Source organism: Bufo gargarizans, chromosome 1 (assembly GCF_014858855.1).
Source record: "Bufo gargarizans isolate SCDJY-AF-19 chromosome 1, ASM1485885v1, whole genome shotgun sequence".
Taxonomy (NCBI): domain Eukaryota; kingdom Metazoa; phylum Chordata; class Amphibia; order Anura; family Bufonidae; genus Bufo; species Bufo gargarizans.
In genome coordinates this window covers 118,135,992-118,156,187 of record NC_058080.1, presented here as the reverse complement: position 1 = coordinate 118,156,187, position 20,196 = coordinate 118,135,992, and the positions used below count along the sequence as shown (strand labels likewise).

General features: G+C 39.2%; 1 protein-coding gene across 2 annotated transcripts in view; it reads right to left on the bottom strand.

Annotated features, from left to right (window-relative positions):
• TENM3 (teneurin transmembrane protein 3) overlaps nucleotides 1-20,196 on the bottom strand; it is a 1,312,080-nt gene that overhangs the window by 585,740 nt on the left and 706,144 nt on the right. Inside the window, exon 6 of one of the 2 annotated variants that reach the window (XM_044297320.1) lies at nucleotides 9,974-10,078. The exons of the other annotated variant lie outside the window; for it this stretch is intronic. Within the exon in view, the coding sequence (XP_044153255.1) occupies nucleotides 9,974-10,078 (105 nt within the window). The remainder of the gene's footprint in view (nucleotides 1-9,973; nucleotides 10,079-20,196) is intronic. 2 annotated transcript variants of the gene reach the window in all.

Here is a 20,196-nt window from a genome sequence, read left to right as displayed (position 1 = left end):
TCCATCTCAACAAAATGTTTAGGGATGGGTAAATCCCGACGTTTTTTTCTTATGGTGGAGCGGTGATTGTTTAGTCTGGTTTTCAGATCAGTGGAAGTCTCACCTATATATAATAAATTACAAGGGCAACTCAAAATGTAAATCACATAGTTGGAATTGCAGGTGAGGTAAAAAGGAATGGGATATTTCACATTGGTCACTGGGTGTATAAAGGTTTTTCCTTTGCAGATATATTTACAATTCACACAGCAGAGACATGGGAAACATCCCGTGCTCTGCTGTGTCAATGTTCTCTGTGTTAGACCAGGTCCTGCACCTATATCCGCATGTACCAATTGGTCACGTAAATTTTTTGATCTTTTGTAAGAAAATAATGGTGGGGATTTAAATTCAGGTATTTGACTGAGGCATCCCCCCAAGATGCCCCAGTGTTTGACAATAATGCGGTTGATATTACCACTATGTTCTGTGTATTTTGTGATAAAAGGGATTCTATTGTGAGGACCCTTTCTTATCTTCCTCACCAAAGTGTCATCTCTATTTAAGTCATGGACCCGGTCTATCTGGGATACTAATAATTCAGTCGGATAACCTCTATGTTTAAATTTGTCTACCATAGTATCCAATGTTTTCTCTAGTACATCAGGGTCAGAGGTAATCCTCTTGGCCCTGAGGAACTGCGAATAAGGAAGAAATTTCACCATGTTACGTGGATGGCTACTCTGGTAGTGTAAAAGGGTATTCTTATCCGTAGGTTTGGTGAATAACCTAGTTGCTAGACCTCTTTCATCAAACATAACAGTGGTATCCAAAAATTGGATTTCAGTGTTAGAGTGCACAAGGGTAAATTGTAGTTCTTTATTAACACTGTTCAGATACTCCTGAAACTCCAACAGTTATACACCCAGTGACCAATGTGAAATATCCCATTCCTTTTTACCTCACCTGCAATTCCAACTATGTGATTTACATTTTGAGTTGCCCTTGTAATTTATTATATATAGGTGAGACTTCCACTGATCTGAAAACCAGACTAAACAATCACCGCTCCACCATAAGAAAAAAACGTCGGGATTTACCCATCCCTAAACATTTTGTTGAGATGGATCATACGGAATACCAACTTAAATGCTGGATTATTGATCACATTCCCATGCCCAGACGGGGGGGCAATAGGAATTTATTGTTAAAAAGGAGAGAATTATTATGGATACATAGGTTAAATACCTTAAGACCAAACGGTCTTAATGTAGATTTTAATTTAGGGGTATGTACTTGAAGAGGTGGTTTGCCCCTGGCAGATCTTGTGTTATTTGTTACATGTTTTTCATCTAATTGTAGGTGGCGATCCTATACAAAGGTTATTATGAGATTTAACTTTCTTTGTTCTTTCTCAATTGAATATTATTAATTGTCATTGTCATTATATTACAGATGATCAATGAACATAGAAAGAAAGGAGCCATGAAGTTTTGGGTGTCGTTTTTCCACATAGAAGTGTGCTATATCCTACGTCCGATGATATCCACAATGTTGGGCTGATCTGGATTGGATTGCGTGTTGGTGTCGGATTATGTTCCGACATATTATATATACCTGTTTCCTTTAGGAATATGTAACATCAAGGAGAACCCTTATGAGTGGTTATGAGTGATGAGATAGAGGCGGCATTTGGTGCACGACCGATACTGGGGTGCCGGTCGGGACCATAAAGCATGCCCTGCATGGGATTACCATGATCCCCTGACAGAGGGTTATGGTTTCCCTACTCTCACCTCTCATTAGCCATCTCAAGTATAGATTTAGGAACTATGGGCAATCCGTCCAGAACCAAATATGGCGCGGCATAGAACGCCTTGAGCATGCGCACTGATGTTGAGCTAGTGACGTGCAGTTGATGACGTAAGGTGTGATGCGGGCGCGCCGTAGCAGGACGTAACATGACGCGATATTGTAGGGACGGATACTGGCGCCTGCGCACTTCATTCAGCTAGACGCCAAGTGTGGCCATTATCAGGATGTGGATACAAGCAAACTCTGTGGTACGTCACCCTTATCTTTCTGGCACCTCCTTGTTTTTAATCATAGTTCATTAAAGAAGATGTGAAACAGATGATTTACATTGGAGCCACTTATGTTTACACTATGAATTATATTTTTTCCATGTATTTATTATGAATCACATCCACTACCATGTATTACTAGATTCATCTCTGTATGTTAATATATTTTTTAACACTATTTGTTGATGTATTTGTTATTTTTGATACTAATTGTGAAATCTAATTGATTGTGATGTTATAATTGTGTACACCTATTTATATGTGCACTCACCTTTGTATTGTGATGCTTGAGAAAGGCTCTGGATTTTGAGCCGAAACGTCGCCTCTGTGCCACTGTGGCCCAATAAATTATACAATTTTGTACTATCTGGAGTTGCTGTCCGTTTTCGTCTATATATATATATATATATATATATATATACACACAGTACAGACCAAAAGTTTGGACACACCTTCTCATTCAAAGAGTTTTCTTTGTTTTCATGACTATGAAAATTGTAGATTCACACTGAAGGCATCAAAACTATGAATTAACACATGTGGAATTATATACATAACAAAAAAGTGTGAAACAACTGAAAATATGTCATATTCTAGGTTCTTCAAAGTAGCCACCTTTTGCTTTGATTACTGCTTTGCACACTCTTGGCGTTCTCTTGATGAGCTTCAAGAGGTAGTCACCTGAAATGGTCTTCCAACAGTCTTGAAGGAGTTCCCAGAGATGCTTAGCACTTGTTGGCCCTTTTGCCTTCACTCTGCGGTCCAGCTCACCCCAAACCATCTCGATTGGGTTCAGGTCCGGTGACTGTGGAGGCAAGGTCATTTGGCGCAGCACCCCATCACTCTCCTTCATGGTCAAATAGCCCTTACACAGACTGGAGGTGTGTTTGGGGTCATTGTCCTGTTGGAAAATAAATGATGGTCCAACTAAACGCAAACCGGATGGAATAGCATGCCGCTGCAAGATGCTGTGGTAGCCATGCTGGTTCAGTATGCCTTCAATTTTAAATAAATACCCAATAGTGTCACCAGCAAAGCACCCCCACACCATCACACCTCCTCCTCCATGCTTCACGGTGGGAACCAGGCATGTAGAGTCCATCCGTACACCTTTTCTGCGTCTCACAAAGACACGGTGGTTGGAACCAAAGATCTCAAATTTGGACTTATCAGACCAAAGCACAGATTTCCACTGGTCTAATGTCCAATCCTTGTGTTCTTTAGCCCAAACAAGTCTCTTCTGCTTGTTGCCTGTCCTTAGCAGTGGTTTCCTAGCAGATATTCTACCATGAAGGCCTGATTCACACATTCTCCTATTAACAGTTGTTCTAGAGATGTGTCTGCTGCTAGAACTCTATGTGGCATTGACCTGGTCTCTAATCTGAGCTGCTGCTAACCTGCGATTTCTGAGGCTGGTGACTCGGATGAACTTATCCTCCGCAGCAGAGGTGACTCTTGGTCTTCCTTTCCTGGGGTGGTCCGCATGTGAGCCAGTTTCTTTGTAGCGCTTGATGGTTTTTGTGACTGCACTTGGGGACACTTTCAAAGTTTTCCCAATTTTTCGGACTGACTGACCTTCATTTCTTAAAGTAACGATGGCCACTAGTTTTTCTTTACTTAGAAAAACAATGGTGTGCTTGGTTTTAACGTACCTTCATTCTTTCATGAGTTATTTACAAGTTTCTGACCACTTATAAAATGTGTTCAATGTGATGCCCATTGTGTTGGATCACTCTTCACACACTGATGATGTGTTTCCCTCTTTATGCACTGAAGCTGGCACGATTTTCCAGCAAGATGGTGCACCACCACATTATGGGTGTCAGATCCGTGCATTCCTAGATCAACTTTTTCTTGGAAAGTGGATTGGTCGTCGTGGGCCAGTTGAATGGCCCCCAAGGTCTCCCGATCTGACCCCCTTAGACTTTTATCTTTGGGGTCATCTGAAGGCAATTGTCTATGCTGTGAAGATACGAGATGTGCAGCACCTGAAACTACGGATACTTCTAGCATTTCTCCTGCGTTGTTGCTATCAGTGTGTGTAGAGTGGGAGAAGAGGGTTGCATTGACAATCCAACACAATGGGCAGCACATTGAACACATTTTATAAGTGCTCAGAAAAATAATTGTGCAGATAAGCCCAAAAAGAGGCAATCGCTGACATTTTGAAGCCAGGAAAACAGGGCTTAACAAACTTCCGTGGATAAATAAACAATGTATATTAAAAAATGACAAGAAATATGCAGTCTTTAAGAAAGCACATCCAGATGGCCATGCACATTAGATAGATGTTGGTTTAAAACTTGTGGAGCTGGCAGCAATCCTTCTCAACCTCCCAATAAACATGTACACTCATGTTAGTGTGCATGTGTTCCAAATAGGTAACAAGAGGGGAGAAAGTTGCTGCCTGACCCATCTGGTGGTGGCTTGTCTATAGTAAGGACAAAAGGATTAGATATGTTCTAGCTGGATGGTCCTTCTCTTCTCCAACATCTGAGGGGAGAACTGGAAGACTTCCATTCAGTTTAGATGATTTACTGGAAATCTGATAAAACACATGAAGTCAACAGAAGCTAGATTTTCAGAAGAGGGGAGTAACGGGATGGGTTCCCAGAAAGTGATGCAGCAGAATGTGTGGTATATTACAGGTGAGTTTTGTGTAATTAAGGTGACTTTGCAAGACCCACTGTTTCAAAGAAAACCCCTATAAAAGAGCTAGGACTACTTGGTTGTATCCGTTTTGAAATGGATACCGATGAGTTCTGACAAATCCCACTGATTTACAGTGGTCCAGCAGGATTCTGAATATTCTTTATAGAGTAAGAATACAGAATTAACTATTCTTGCCATCAAAACTAAATGGCAACCTGAGTGTGGATAATGGCAATGTGTTATATTTCTTGTTGAGTTCTGTTTTTGCAGAGTTTATTTAGTACAAAGAGTAAAGCAAAATTATAACCTTAAACAGAACAATGAATTCTCCACATTGACATCTCTGAGTTATTGCTTGCACTGATTATTCCACTTTTCTCTAGGATGTTGTTATCCGTGAGGAACCTTTAATCAAAGACTAGCTTCAATGAAAGCATAAGGACGTAAAAAATGTTCTCCAGTAGATACGCAGTACTTTAAATATTTCTGCACTTTTCTTCTTTTCCATTGCCTAGAAATTGCTGCTACATGCAGTACCTGTTATAGCTTCCCCTGGTGTTATTTTGATTCCCTCTCTGGACATCCACCTACAGTAGTGCCAGTGGAAATGCTTGCCCAGTTCTTCTGTTCTGCCCTTTTGTCCATGGTTGGTTGGTGGTGCTGATCTTCATTCTCGCTATAAATGTCCCTTAGAGATCTTGAGTCTAGTGTTACTCGCGAATATTCTAATCTCAAATTTTTATTGCGAATATTGGCACTTTGAGAATTTGCAAATATCTTCGTAATTGCGAATATTCTAGATTTTTTCTCATCAGTACCCATGATCCCTCACTGCTTCTTTCTTGTGGGCCAATGATAAGGCTGCAATATCTTTGACTTTAGGAGTAGTGTTGATCGCAAATTTTTGTATTGCTAATTTTTCAATTGCTGATTTTTGCAATCAAAAAAATAATCACTGGAGATCACGAATTTGCAAATATATGACGAATATATGCCCAAATATTATTGAAATATCGCAAATTCGAATATTGACCCTGCCGCTCATCACTGCTTGAGTCTAGAAATATTGAACAATATTGAGGTGCATTCTTATTCTTATTCACTGGAGGCTAAAACACATTAGGGCACCTTGCCTTGCATGGAGAATACAGATATGGAATATTGACATACATGAAATATAGACATACAGCCCATCTAAAAGTTAATAGAAGGGTCTTTCAATACAAAAGGATTTGCATATTATATGTTTATCGACTGCTATGGTCTGTGTTATGGATACATAGTTTTAGACATGGTTTCTCTGGCAGTAAATCAGGAAAAATATTCTGAACTTGCAGAAAAGTCCTAAATAAGGTGATATTTTTGCGCAGCTTTATTTCACAATTGGACCATTATGAATCTCAGAAATACCAATGTTTCACTATTATGGACACCTTTCATTTGGCTGCAGTTTCTCATGGCAATAACAACTGATTTGGTTTTCTGAAACAAATTCACAGCTCAACTGATTTCAGAGTTGGCTTAATTTAAAAAGAGGTATTCATGAGACAACCCACCTTTATACCAATTGATTGCCAGATATTATCACTAAGCTATTGGATCACCAAGTATTGACACTTAACCCATACATAGGACATTAACTCACTGGGTCATCTGCGACTGGGCATACCTATACTGTATAACCAAAGTCTGGTGCAGCACCACAGATTGATAGGTACCACTGGGTACCCTTCTATTAGGCTATTGTAAACTGAATGAAAACTACCAAAATATTAGCCTCCTATTCCTCCTTTCAGTTCATCAGAAAAACAAGACCATCTATCTCTCCATCCATCTTCTACAGTATCAGATATCTAAAAGTGGTTTTCAGGGACTACAATATAGATGATCAGGATAAGTCATCAATATCTGCACCCCACCAATCAATGGTGAGCGCTACAGCCTCCTTACAGCATACCAATCACAGTGCCATACATTGTTTAGTGGTTGTGTTTGGTATTGCAGCCCAGGCCAATTCACTTGAAGGTGACTAAGCTGCCAATAGGCAACCTTGAGAATGGGTGATTAGCACTTTACTCCTGGAAAACTCTTGTAACCTAGGTCACAAAATGGGATTAATAATTTTAGCAGTGTATAGGAGAGAAATGACAAAAATAAAATAAAAAAATCAGCCATTCTTCCATTAAGGTTTAATTGCTTTTGTAAGCAGTTCCATCTTGTATCTGCATGCTGTTGTCTAGACCAGACCACTTACCACCACATTTTCTTTTTTAATGCAGAAATTTCTGACTTTCTACACCTGATTTCACCTAGCGATATTATTATATCACTTTCCAGTGCACAATCTTGACAGGTTCACTACATTTAAAAAGGCCGCAGACATTTCATTTTTCGCTTCCACCACACGTCTGACTGGAAATAAAGCTAAAATAGATCAGGTCGTAGCACTGATAAAAGAAATTTATAGAGGCATCTAATGTATTTAGCGAGCACTCCTGTGAATGAGTGGCAGACGCTCAGCATGTTTGGGTAAGAAGCTTCTTCTTTATGTTTTTTTGTGTGATGATTTTGTGTGGCAATGTATCTGTCGCTGACTGACCACCTGCTTCATCTCTCGGTTTATGCCCTGCAATCTGTGTCACTCCTTTTTTTTTTTTCTCCTTCTTTTAACAACACCATTAAAATTATAGGCGACTGATGTAGAACCTTCTGCAAGAAAGTAGAAAAGATTTTGGTGCATGCTTCAATTATTCTATTTTAATGTAGGAGGGAAAACTTCATGAGTTATTGAGCCCACACAGCAGAAAGTCATCAAAGCAAACAACATTAGCTTAAAATGGAACTTGTGTGACCGAAAAACGCATAAATGGATGTGGAGAGAAAGAGACAGAAATCTACTTAGCACAACGTACTGTACTTGTAAGATTCACCAAGGAATTGTGAACATTTAATGCCAACACAGAGAAATTGCTTATATTTCTGCTCAGGTTGCTCTGTAAGAATCATGAAATATAAGTGAAAGAAATTGCTTGTGAATAGAAGATGACAGAAAGAAAGAGAAATGTAGTCCATTGCTTGAAAGTGGTCACTTACTGAATTTGTGCACTTAGTACTTCACCCCTCTATTCAGCTGCGTTCAGTGGACCAGAGGTTCATCCCTGAGGACATCTTCAAGATGTTCTACATTTGTTTTTCTAGTACAGCTAAGATTACAGACTTTTATGTAGGTAAAGCTAGTTGAGGTCCTCTCAGTCAAGAAGAACAATACCGTCAAGATTTCAATTCATCTAACATTTTGAGGGCAAATATAATGTTGATGTCTGAGAATTGTTACAGAAATTACTTCTGAGGTCCTCATGCCATTAAAGAATGAATGACTTGGACATGCTGCTTTTAGACATAAAATTCTGTGTTGATTATTTTTTTTAAATTATAAAGTGCATAGTTTATAGTGGTCTGGGCTCTAATTTCTGGATACAAGGCACTAAATCCCTAGCATAGACATAAAGTCTGAACATTTATGGAATATCCACTGGACATGCCGCAATTGTCCGATAGGTGCTTGTCTCACTGCTGGGACCCATACTTGTGTCAAGAACAGGGACCCATCTTTTGGCCACAAATGGAAATAGAGAGGTGGCTGAGCATTTTCAGCTCTCTTCATTTATTTCTAAAAGAGTTCTGAAAATATCTGAGTGTGCTTAACTATTTCAGAACTTCCACAGAAGTGAATGGACAAAGCCCGGCATGCACAGCCACCTCTCTCCTTTTACAGCAGCCATTAGATGGGGACTCATTCTTGAGATTCAGATTGCATTATCCAGAGGTGGAACCTGTACCTATTGGATATTTATGGCATAGGCTGTCCAAATAGGAATACTCCTAGCTGTCTACATCCATTTACTGCACACTGTTGTTTTATTGAGTTCAATTTATAATTAGTATGCAGTAAGCTCCTAAGCTCCCCCTATTGATAGTCTCAGGCAGCCAGAATTCTAACATTTAATTCTTTGTGCCCTGTATCAGAAAAATGGAGCCCTGGCAGCTGTAAAGATATATCAAGACTGCAAATGAAGTTTGTATCTATTTACATTTAGGGGGAAAATGGTGTGACATTAATTTCAAACCTATGGGTTTAATGTCACTTTGGAGGTAACTTCATATATTTGAATAGTTAATAAGTAAATCTGGACATATGAATGAGCACTCAAAAATCTATGCCAACTGTGGCCCTGACCACATCACTCAACTCATAGTCAAACTAAAGTCTTGACCACATTGCTCCAGCCCTAATCAGCTTAAGGCCCGGACCCCATCACTCTCTCCATAGTCAAACTAAGGCCCTGACCACATCACTCCATCTATAGTCAAACTGAAACCCTGACTACATCGCTCCAGCCATTGTCAACCTCAGGCCCCAACCCCATTGCTTGTTCCATAGTCAAACTGAGGCCCTGACCACATCACTCCATCTATAGTCAAACTGAAACCCTGACTACATCGCTCCAGCCATTGTCAACCTCAGATCCCAACCCCATTGCTTGTTCCATAGTAAAAAACTGAGGCCCTGACCACATCACTCCGTCTATAGTCAAACTGAAACCCTGACTACATCGCTCCAGCCATTGTCAACCTCAGGCCCCAACCCCATTGCTTGTTCCATAGTCAAACTGAGGCCCTGACCACATCACTCCATCTATAGTCAAACTGAAACCCTGAGTACATCGCTCCAGCCATTGTCAACCTCAGGCCCCAACCCCATTGCTTGTTCCATAGTCAAACTGAGGCCCTGACCACATCACTCCAGCCAAAGTCAAACTATGATTCTGACCACATCACTCCATCTTATAGTCAAACTAAGTCCCTTACCATTTTGTTCCAGTCATAGTCAAAATAAATCTCTGCCCATATCGCTCTGTTCACAGTCAAACTGAGTTCCCGATCACGTTGTACCAGCCATAGTCAAACTGAGACTCAGACCACATGCTCCATCCATAGTCAAACTAATACTCTGACATCCATCCATTCAAGTTAAGTGCAAAATTCTGAGCTTGTTTGGTATTTTTGGGGAACCAGAAAAGTCCATGTTAACATCATTACATTTCAAATATATTTACATCTAGACCTGCATTAACTTGCTCCATGTTTGTCAGGTTTAAATATGCAGCATTGAGAAATTATCATATACTTTAGACAGAGAAGGAATGTTCTTTTTCTTTTTGATGTGACACTACAAGAATTGTGCAATATAAGATTACCTTGTGTTACTGCTGTACATTTCACTGATCTTCTCGTTCTGTAACCAGTCTGAGTATCCAGGTCACTTTGAGCCATATCATTCCATTTTGTTATCTTGAGGTGTTCTGCCAGTCAGACAAATGGACATGATCAGCCCTCCTTAGGGTAACGTGGCAATGCGGTAAATGAGAAACTCCACCTTATACACATTTCACATGAGTACATCAATGAAACATTCAATGCGATTATGAATAAACATCTTTGATTTTCATTGGCCACAAAACTATCCTGCCTTAGTAGATGAAGTCATTGTCAAACTAATACATGGGTGATCAATCAGGTTTCATGCTCATAGTTCAAGTATTATGCACAAGAGGTTTAAAAATGGAGTTGCCTTTTATTCTTAGTCACAAGTCAGTTACTGGAAAGCAAATGTAAGACGTATCTTTTTGGACTTCTACACGTTCTAGTCTATGGATATTTTGCCTTTCACAAAAATTTCTTATAACAGCTGGCAGCTGCTGCTAGTCCACGACTTTCACTTGGCATAGCAAGGAGGGCAGCAAACAGTTGCTTGCACAACTGATGCCAGCTCTACATCCACGCTGGAGACTAGATGTCTCTTTCCTATTACAGAAACCGCCTGTGACCTACCCAATCAATGTCTCCTAGATTCCCCTTTATCTGTATAAAAATTAACCCTCACATATCCAGGAGCCTGAACAACAAACTAAGTATGAGGTGGATGGTGAAACCTGTAAGAAATTGTAATTCTCTATGGAAGGAGTGTACAGGCGGCACTTGGGTAGCAGGGTAGCTGCAAAGTAAGACTCGGCAGCAGCTTACTAGTGCTATGATGACACACTGCAGACATATGGGAACAGCAGGTGTTTTCTTTGCCTGTGAATGTCTTTGCTATATTGCATAGAAATAAAACATATGTGTGTATGAGATATATACGTACATTTATTTATTCATTTTCTTTTCTAATTTTCTATTCTTAAGAACAGACGGCTGCCATGATATATCAGACAGAAATCACTTTAAATTTGGAGTGGAGCCTGGGTATGACACATTATTATCTACAGTATATCTACGCTGATATTGTGTTTATTTAGCTAATTTCTAATCAGCCTCTTCCAAGGACAAACTCACATATAAGTTTCAGGGATGTCTATGATAATATAGAGGGCATTGCAGAGATCAAAAAGGATAAAGGGACAGTTCCATCAGAGAGGGGTATTTTTTCTTAATTCAATATTCATAGAAATCAATTCTTTAGAATGTTTGGCTGTTTTTCCTTTTCATTTCTGCAGTGTTTTACCATTGAACATGAAATACAAAATATTCTTCTCCTGTACACTCAGAACAGAGAAATAAAACTCCTATAGAGATAAGTAACCCATTTTCAGTTTACTACTGTTGTGAAGGGAAGATATCCATTAGTATAATAGCAGATAAGTAGAATTAGGATAACAGTATGACAGCTCTATTGTGGTATCAATTGGCCTAGACAAAGATGCCCATAGAACAGTTTTGTACTTATCAGTGTAATGTGTTTTGCTCTGATTGAGTCACACACCTCCCTGCCCTCTCTGGTCTGATTGAGAAAGTCAAGAGAGTCTGTTTGTTGTGCTAAAAGTCCAGACAAAGGGGGAAGTTAAAAAGCCAGGACAGGAAGTAGAATGCATGGTGTGACTTCAAAAAATCATGTCCAGAAGACTTCACTCATAAAAATACATGAAATAGTCTAAACAGACTGTTAATAGGTAAGTAAACATTTTGATGGTAGTGTCCTTTAACATAGAGCACATTTACTTTTAGTAGGAAAGGAAGGTATGTATGCACACTTACCTAAATTTTGACATAAAGAAAAACATATGACTCACACATCTACATGCTATGAATTGATCTATTGCTTCTCAGCATAATTTATAAACTGTACATGAGGTACTTAGTTAACTTGTTGATCAAAATGCATAAGCCCACTCACAACTTCAAGGTGACCTCTTTTGAGAAAGTCCCTACTCTAAACTGGCATAGTGCTACATGGCAGGCATTAGTGCCTTGACACCACACTTGCAGGCAGCACAATCCAGCAGCTGAACAACACTGTGGTTTAGTATGTGGTCAAGTGCCAAGGGAAGCTTAGCCTGACAGCAGGGGTGTTGTCAGACTGCTGGACTGCGCTGACTGCAGGGGTAGTGTTGCGGTGGTCACCATGTGGCCCTGCTCCAAAGTTAAGAGGAGGTAACCCACCGAAAGAGGGCACCTTGACTAGATACTTGAAAGTATACATAGTTACTCATGTACATTTTATAAATTATTCTGAGAATGCATGTAGATGTGCAATCCATACTTTTTTCTCTATGTAGGAAAAATTACTTAAATATTGCTATGCACTAAAATATAGTTTTGGACAAAACTGCTAAAGTTATTTTTACATAGCGCCAACATACAGTATACCACTCTTAGCAGGCCTGTAGTTTCGTCATCAGGCCTTACACAACACAACACATTGCAGGAAACAGGGTGGATGTCTTAGTGGATGCCTATTCCTAATCCTCCCTTATCCTTAGTACCAGTGATGTCTTTTCAACTCTTATACCTCTTGCCCCTGTTCAGCTCATTTTTACACTTTCCCAAGGTGAGACAAAAGCTCACCAATGTGCTTAATAGAAATGGTATTGATTACTAGAAGAGGCATGGCTTTCAGGTAGGAGCAGTATGTTCACTAGGGTTATGCTTCTTTATAAAGATGGCTTAAAACTTGCACACATTGAAGACAGACTAAAAGTATGATTACATTTTGACATTTCCCAGACTAATCTGCATGAATGTATGATTAACAGTCAACAGGAACATGCCCTTGTATCTGCCATTCAAAAATACAATGGACGTGCAGTGAAGGTGGCCATGTTGGGTAATAGACCCTTTGAAAAAAAACAAAAAAAACTCAATGCTCTGAGATTCTGATTATGAAATAATAATGCTACCAGGCACCTTTATATTCTGTGTAATATCATATTGCATAGTACATAGTTGAATAGTAAAAGAGCTTCAATACATTTGCATAAAATGTTCTGCACTCAACATCTGTCTGTAATTGTTTTTCACGTCTCACTTCTAATGCTGCCGATCTCTTATGTTACATGGGGTCCACAGGGTAGATCTCAGATTGTAACCTTTGAGTCTCATAAAAAGTGTGACTACATTTTTTTCTAATCCTTGCCGTGAACAATCCTTTCTATCACAAGCATAGGGAGTAAGTGAATAAATAGTCCGTGATTTCAGCCGGACATTCGTTATGTATCTTCCTACTAATAAGTCGTTCTATATATTTTTCTTTTAGGAATGTTGGTTCTGCCTCCTTGATGCGTAAATAAGGATACAATTAAATCTTGCTCTAAATTCAGATCACATTCAATGCATGAGGAAAAACCATGCAGTCAAGAAATGAGAGAGTTAACTGCACATGTAATATACTACAGCACATTTGAAGACCTGTCAGATGTCATTAAATCTCTGCGAATCCCACTGATTTGGAGTCTTTGTTTTACTGTCAGCAGTCTCAGACTACAGTGGAGTCTTGCTGATAAGCATCACCACTTTTCCATGACGATATATTTTCTTCTTCATCTAGAATTTTCAGCTGCTATAGATTTCTGTCTTTTGGAGGTCATCTATATTTGACAATCAAGTCTATTCCCTTAGCGGTGTAATATAAGATACATGGTTCTGCACGAGAGATATGTCTATTCTATGGAAATATTTTACCTACAGTATAATGAAGGTTTGGAAAGGGTTGACTATAGCAAATCGCTATAAATAATCTATTTAATCTTTGCCAGATTACATACTACATGTTATACATAAATAATGTAAGCCATTTAACATATTTTGATATTTTTTCAGATTTATTCATCTCAGATGGGAGGGAAAAAAAATCTGCAATAACAAAATATTAGATCGTTAGATCTTAGAACTCATGTGCATGGCTGTATTATAAATGTGCATTATATACAATCATAGTGTGATGTTCATATGAATTCTATGACCTCTTTATACTCAAATTTGATGGATTCAATACTGAAGTGCATAGGTGCTCTGCGGAGGTGCATACAATGTCTACTGGTCCATAACAGTAACCCATTGACAATTTGTCCATACAGGGTCCTTATGCAAAGCAATCTTCTGTGCATTGACCCATACTCTAATACTGAGATTGGATAAACAGGATCAAGGATAGAGAATGCAAACTACATATTTGTCACCACAATATGGTATACTATAAGAGACCAAATACCACTCAACAGGGCTAACAGGGCTCAGTAAAACAAAGACACTTAGGCAGTTTTACATGGGTCTAGGATCAACACAATTATTGGGTGAATGCTTGTTCTCAATAATTGTCCCATGTAAAGGCACCACCAATAACCTGTCGAACCAGCAAGTCTGTTCATCGGGGGAATGCATCTTTAATTTGGCATCTAAAATGTTCGTTTGCTGAAAGCACATCGCCCTGTGTAAGCAGAGATTTCTGCAGACAAGCATTAAATCTTTATGGGGATGAATGATCATAGTAGGAATTATACATAGTCATTGTCCTGTACATTGGCCCATTTAGGGTCCATTCACATGTCCGCAAAATTGGTCCACATCCATTCCGTAAATTTTCGGAACAGGTGTGGACCCATTCCTTTTCAATGGGGCCGCAAAAGATGCGGACAGCATACCATGTACTGTCCACATCCGCATTTCCGTTCCACAGCTCCGCAAAAAAAAATAGAACATGTCCTATTCTTCTCCACAACCAAGAAAAGGCATTTCTATTATAGTGCCGGCCATGTGCGGTCCACAAAATGCGGAACGCACATGGCTGGTGTCCGTGCTTTGCGGATCTGCAATTTGCAAATGGAAAAACAATTGCGGATGTGTGAATGGACCCTTAAGAGGGCCCTTAAACACTTGCTTAGATGTTTTAATCTTCAGTTTGTTACAGGTAAGAACATAAAAGCTACAAGATAATTGAAGCTACTCTGTGGCTACGAGGGAGCCCTCTTGTAGCCACCAGAAATGTAAAGCCGCTGTACATTGTAGTACTGTAGACAGTAACAAGAGATAAGCTACATCAGAAACATAGAAACATAGAATGTGTCGGCAATTAAGAACCAACTTTAAAATGCCAAAAATAAATATTTTTTTACCCCCCCCCTGCACCCCTGAATGATTTTATGCCGGCAGGTGGTGCAGGGAGGGGGGGTTGCAGGCGGTGCGGGTGGTGCAGGATATTCAAGAAGAGGCGGGCTGGAGATCGCAATCCCGCCTGCCGCACCGCCCGCCCGCCTCCTCTTGAATATTCATTGGCGTCCAGTGGGCATACCAGAGTGTCAGCACATTGCTGAAACTCTGGTATAAACGGCTGACATCTGTGCTGTGATGTCAGTCATTTAACCCTTTCCATACCGCGGTCCGTACGGACCGCTGTATGGAAAAGGTTAACAGTCAGGGAGCTCCCTCCCTCTCCCATCGGGGGGCTGCTGTGCCTTTGCAGCCCCCCGACAGGATGGTGTCACAGAGGGAGGGAGCCCCCCTCCTTCTCCTTTCCCGTCTGCCCAGTTGTGGCAGACGGAGAAGGTTCCCATGACAACAGGACGCCTTGTAAAAAAATGAGCCTCTACATGAAACAATGGCCCAAATAATAAAAAAAAAACTATGGGTCTCAGACTATGGAGACACTATAACATGAGTTTCAAAAATGAAATAATTGTGTAAAACGTATATTCGTATCGACTGGCTCTATAAAAATATCACATGACCTAACCCCTCAGATTAACACCGTAAAAAAATAAAAACGGTGTAAAAAAAGCTATTTTTTGTCAACTTACGTTCCAAAAAGTGTAATAGCAAGCGATCAAAAAGAGACACTAAAACATAATTTTTTTGTTAAAAAAATTAAATCATTGTGTAAAACAAACTTTCTTGTTACTTTGCCTAAAAAAAAAGTGTAATATAGAGCAACCAAAAATCATATGTACCCTAAACTAGTACCAACAAAACTTCAACCCTATCCCATAGTTTCTAAAATGGGGTCACTTTTTGTGAGTTTCTAAGGGTGCATCAGGGGGGCTTCAAATGGGACATGGTGTCCAAAAAAACTGTCTACTCCCTTGCTTTGTAACTGGAAAAAAAAAATTAAATGGAAAATCTGCCCAAAAAGTTAAATTTTGAAATTGTATCTCTATTTTCCATTAATTCTTGTGGAAAATCTAAAGGGTTTACAACGTTTGTAAAATTAGTTTTGAATACCTTGAGGGGTGTAGTTTCTTAGATGGGGTCACTTTTGGGGAGTTTCTACTGTAGGGGTGAATCAGGGGGGCTTCAAATGGATCATGGTGTAAAAAAAAAAACAGTCTAGCAAAATCTGCCTTCCAAAAACCGTATGGCATTCCTTTCCTTCAGCGCCCTGCGTGTGCCCGTACAGCAGTTTACGACCACATGTGGGGTGTTTCTGTAAACTACAGAATCAGGGCCATAAATAATGAGTTTTCTTTGGCTGTTAACCCTTGCTTTGTAACTGGAAAAAAAATATTAAAATGGAAAATCTGCCCAAAAAAGTGAAATTTTGAAATTGTATCTCTATTTTCCATTAATTCTTGTGGAACACCTAAAGGGTTAACAATGTTTGTAAAATGATTTTTTAATACCTTTAGGGGTGTAGTTTCTAGAATGGGGTCATTTTGGGTGGTTTCTATCATGTAAGCTCCACAAAGTGACTTCAGACCTGAACTGGTCCTTAAAAAGTTGTTTTTTGAAAATTTCTGAGAAATTTCAAGATTTACTTCTAAACTTCTAAGCCTTGTAACGTCCCCCCCAAAAATAAAATGTATTCCCAAAATGATCCTAACATAAAGAACACATATAGGAAATGTAAAGTAATAACTATTTTTTGTAGGCATTAATATGTATTATAGAAGTAGAGAAATTGAAACTTGGAAATTTGCATATTTTTCCAAATTTTGGGCAAATTTGGTATTTTTTATAAATAAAAATGTTTTTTTTTTACTCCATTTTACCAGTATCATGAAGTACAATATGTGACGAAAAAACTATCTCAGAATGGCCTGGATAAGTCAAAGCGTTTTAAAGTTATCACCACATAAAGTGACACTGGTCAGATTTGCAAAAAATGGCCTGGTCCTGAAGGTAAAAATGAGCGCGGTCCTTAAGAGGTTAAGGAGCAGGCCAGTGTCACTTTATGTGTGAATAACTTTAAAACACTTTTAATTATCCAGGCCATTCTGAGATTTTTTTGTTGTCACATATTGTACTTTATGACACTGGTAAAATGGAGTCAAAAAATTCATTTTTATTCATAAAAAATACCAAATTTACCCAAAATTTTGAAAAATTAGCAAATTTCCAAATGTCATTTTCTCTACTTTTACAATAGATAGTAATATCTCCAAAAATAGGTATTAATTTACATTGCCCATATGTCTACTTCATTTTTGGATAATTTTGGGAATGCCATTTTATTTTTGGGGGATGATACAAGGCTTAGAAGTTTAGAAGCAAATCTTGAATTTTTTTTAAAAAATTCTAAAACCCACTTTTTCAGGACCAGTTCAGGTCTGAAGTCACTTTGTGAGGCTTACATAATAGAAACCACTCATTTTACAAACTACACCCCTTAAGGTATTCAAAACTGATTTTACAAACTTTGTTAACCCTTTAGGTGTTCCACAAGAATTAATGGAAAATAGAGATAACATTTCAAAATTGCACTTTTTTGGCAGATTTTTCATTTGAATCCATTTTTTCCAGTTACAAAGCAAGGGTTAACAGCCAAACAAAACTCAATATTTATGGCCCTGATTCTGTAGTTTACTGAAAAAAACCAAATGTGGTCGTAAACTGCTGTACGGTCACACGGCAGGGCACAGAAGCAAAGGAATGCCATATGGTGTTTGGAAGGAAGATTTTGCTGGACTGGTTTTTTGACACCATGTCCCATTTGAAGCCCCCCTGATGCACCCCTAGAGTAGAAACTCCCAAAAAGTGACCCCATTTTGGAAACTACGGGATAGGGTGGCAGTTTTGTTGGTACTATTTTAGGGTACAAATGATTTTTGGTTGCTCTATATTACACTTTGTGTGAGACAAGGTAACAAGAAATAGCTGTTTTGGCACCATTTTTATTTTTTGTTATTTATAACATTCATCTGACAGGTTAGATCATGTGGTATTTTTATAGAGCAGGTGGTCACAGATGCGACAATGCCAAATATTTTTGGTTATTTGTTTCAGTTTTACATAACAAAGCATTTATAGTAAAAAAAAATTATTCTTTAGTGTCTCCACATTCTGAAAGCCATAGTTTTATTTATATTTGTCTTGTGTAGGGGATTATTTTTTTCGGAATGAGATGACATTATTTTGGGGTGCGTATGACTTTTTGATCGCTTGCTATTACACTTTTTGTGATGAAAGGTGACAAAAAATTGCTTTTTTTACACGTTTTATTTTTATTTTTTTACGGTGTTCATCTGAGGGGTAGGGTCTTGTGATATTTTCATAGAGAAAGTTCTTAAGGGCACGGCAATACCTAATATGTATCCTTTTTTTTATTTACTTAATTTTTACACAATACCATCATTTTTTAAACAAAAAAAGTTTTAGTGTCTCTATATTCTGAGACATAGTTTTTTGGGGGGGCAATTGGCTTAGGTAGGTGCTCATTTTTTGCTGGATGAGGTGACGATTAGATTGGTACTGTTTTGGGGGCATACGTCTTTTTGATTACTTGGTGTTGCACTTTTTGTGATTTAAGGTGACAAACACTGTTTAAATATTTTATTTTTTATGATATTTATCAGGCAGGGTGGATCATGTGATATATTTATAGAGCTGGTCATTACGGACGTGGTGATACCTAATATGTGTGGTTTTATTTATTTATTATAAAATAAAGGGGAATATTTTTTTACTTTTTTTTCTTTACTTTATTTCTGATGTTCACTTTTGGGGGTCTGATCCCCTCTGCAATGCATTACAATACATTTGTATTGTAATGCATTGCCTGTTCGTGTACTACAGTGAGTAGTACACAAACAAGTTGCCTAGGAGACCCAGCCTGAGGCTGGATCTCCTCGGCTCCCGTAGAAGGCAGGTCCCGATGCCGTGCAAGGCATTGGGCAGCCTCTGCACGGCATTGGGCTGCCTTCTGAGACATCGAGTCCTGGCCACAGCAGCGCGGGGTCTCAATGCGCTCCCTCAAACACAAACCCCTTCTATGCAGCAATAGCGGCATAGAAGGGGCTAATCCACCGTGATCACCGATACGGGGGGTTACAGGACCCCCCTCGGCATTGACCAAAGGTGCCTGCTCAACTATTTGTGCAGACACCTTGTTCCGATCACTTGTTCCGATCACTGTGTCCTTAAAGGATAACTGTCACACTTAGACCATAATTTCATTTTCATATATGTAGTTACTAATAACATGATATTCCAGAATCAGTTACTATTAGACTGACCTACCCCATATTTAATAAGATTCAGCCCTTAGCAACCAGTCTGCTTAAAACTGCAATTTCACTATTCAGTTAAGATGGCCGCCACTGCCCTCACCCTGAGGCTAAATCCCGCCTGCCCTCACTAGCCAGTAACAATAGCCCTCCAAAAATGTCAGTAACCAGAGCCCTCCCCCTAAAGGGTTAATCTCCTGCAGCACAAAGGGGTCCTCTTACCAGACGTTGCTTTCATTTATACACTGAGCAGATGGCAGATCTCCCTTCCTTGCTCTGCGCTGCTTCGGCTCTGCATTGTCCCAGTCTGCTGAGTGAGGGAGTGTCTGCCAAGCGCAGGGACAGGGAGAAGTGCATACAGCCCAGGCACTGTTATCAGCTGCTGGGGAGGACCTGGCTCTAATCATTTACTTACAGTCCCTGGCTGTCTGTAATCTGACCTTGCAAGCTGCATCCTCCGTCCTTCAACACATAGACGGACCCTGCATAGCAACCTGATTTTATGCACAGGTAAAAGTAGGCAGTACAGGGAACAAAACTGTGGAATTAAGGGGTAATTGAGTACACAGTGAAAAGTTGAAATAGGGCCACCAAGGAGATATTGATCACCACAATCCAATACTCCAAAAAAAATAAAAAATATGACAGTTATACTTTAAGAGGTTAAACCTTTGCCCCTCTAATTTAAAACTATGTCCTCTTGTAGCAGTTTT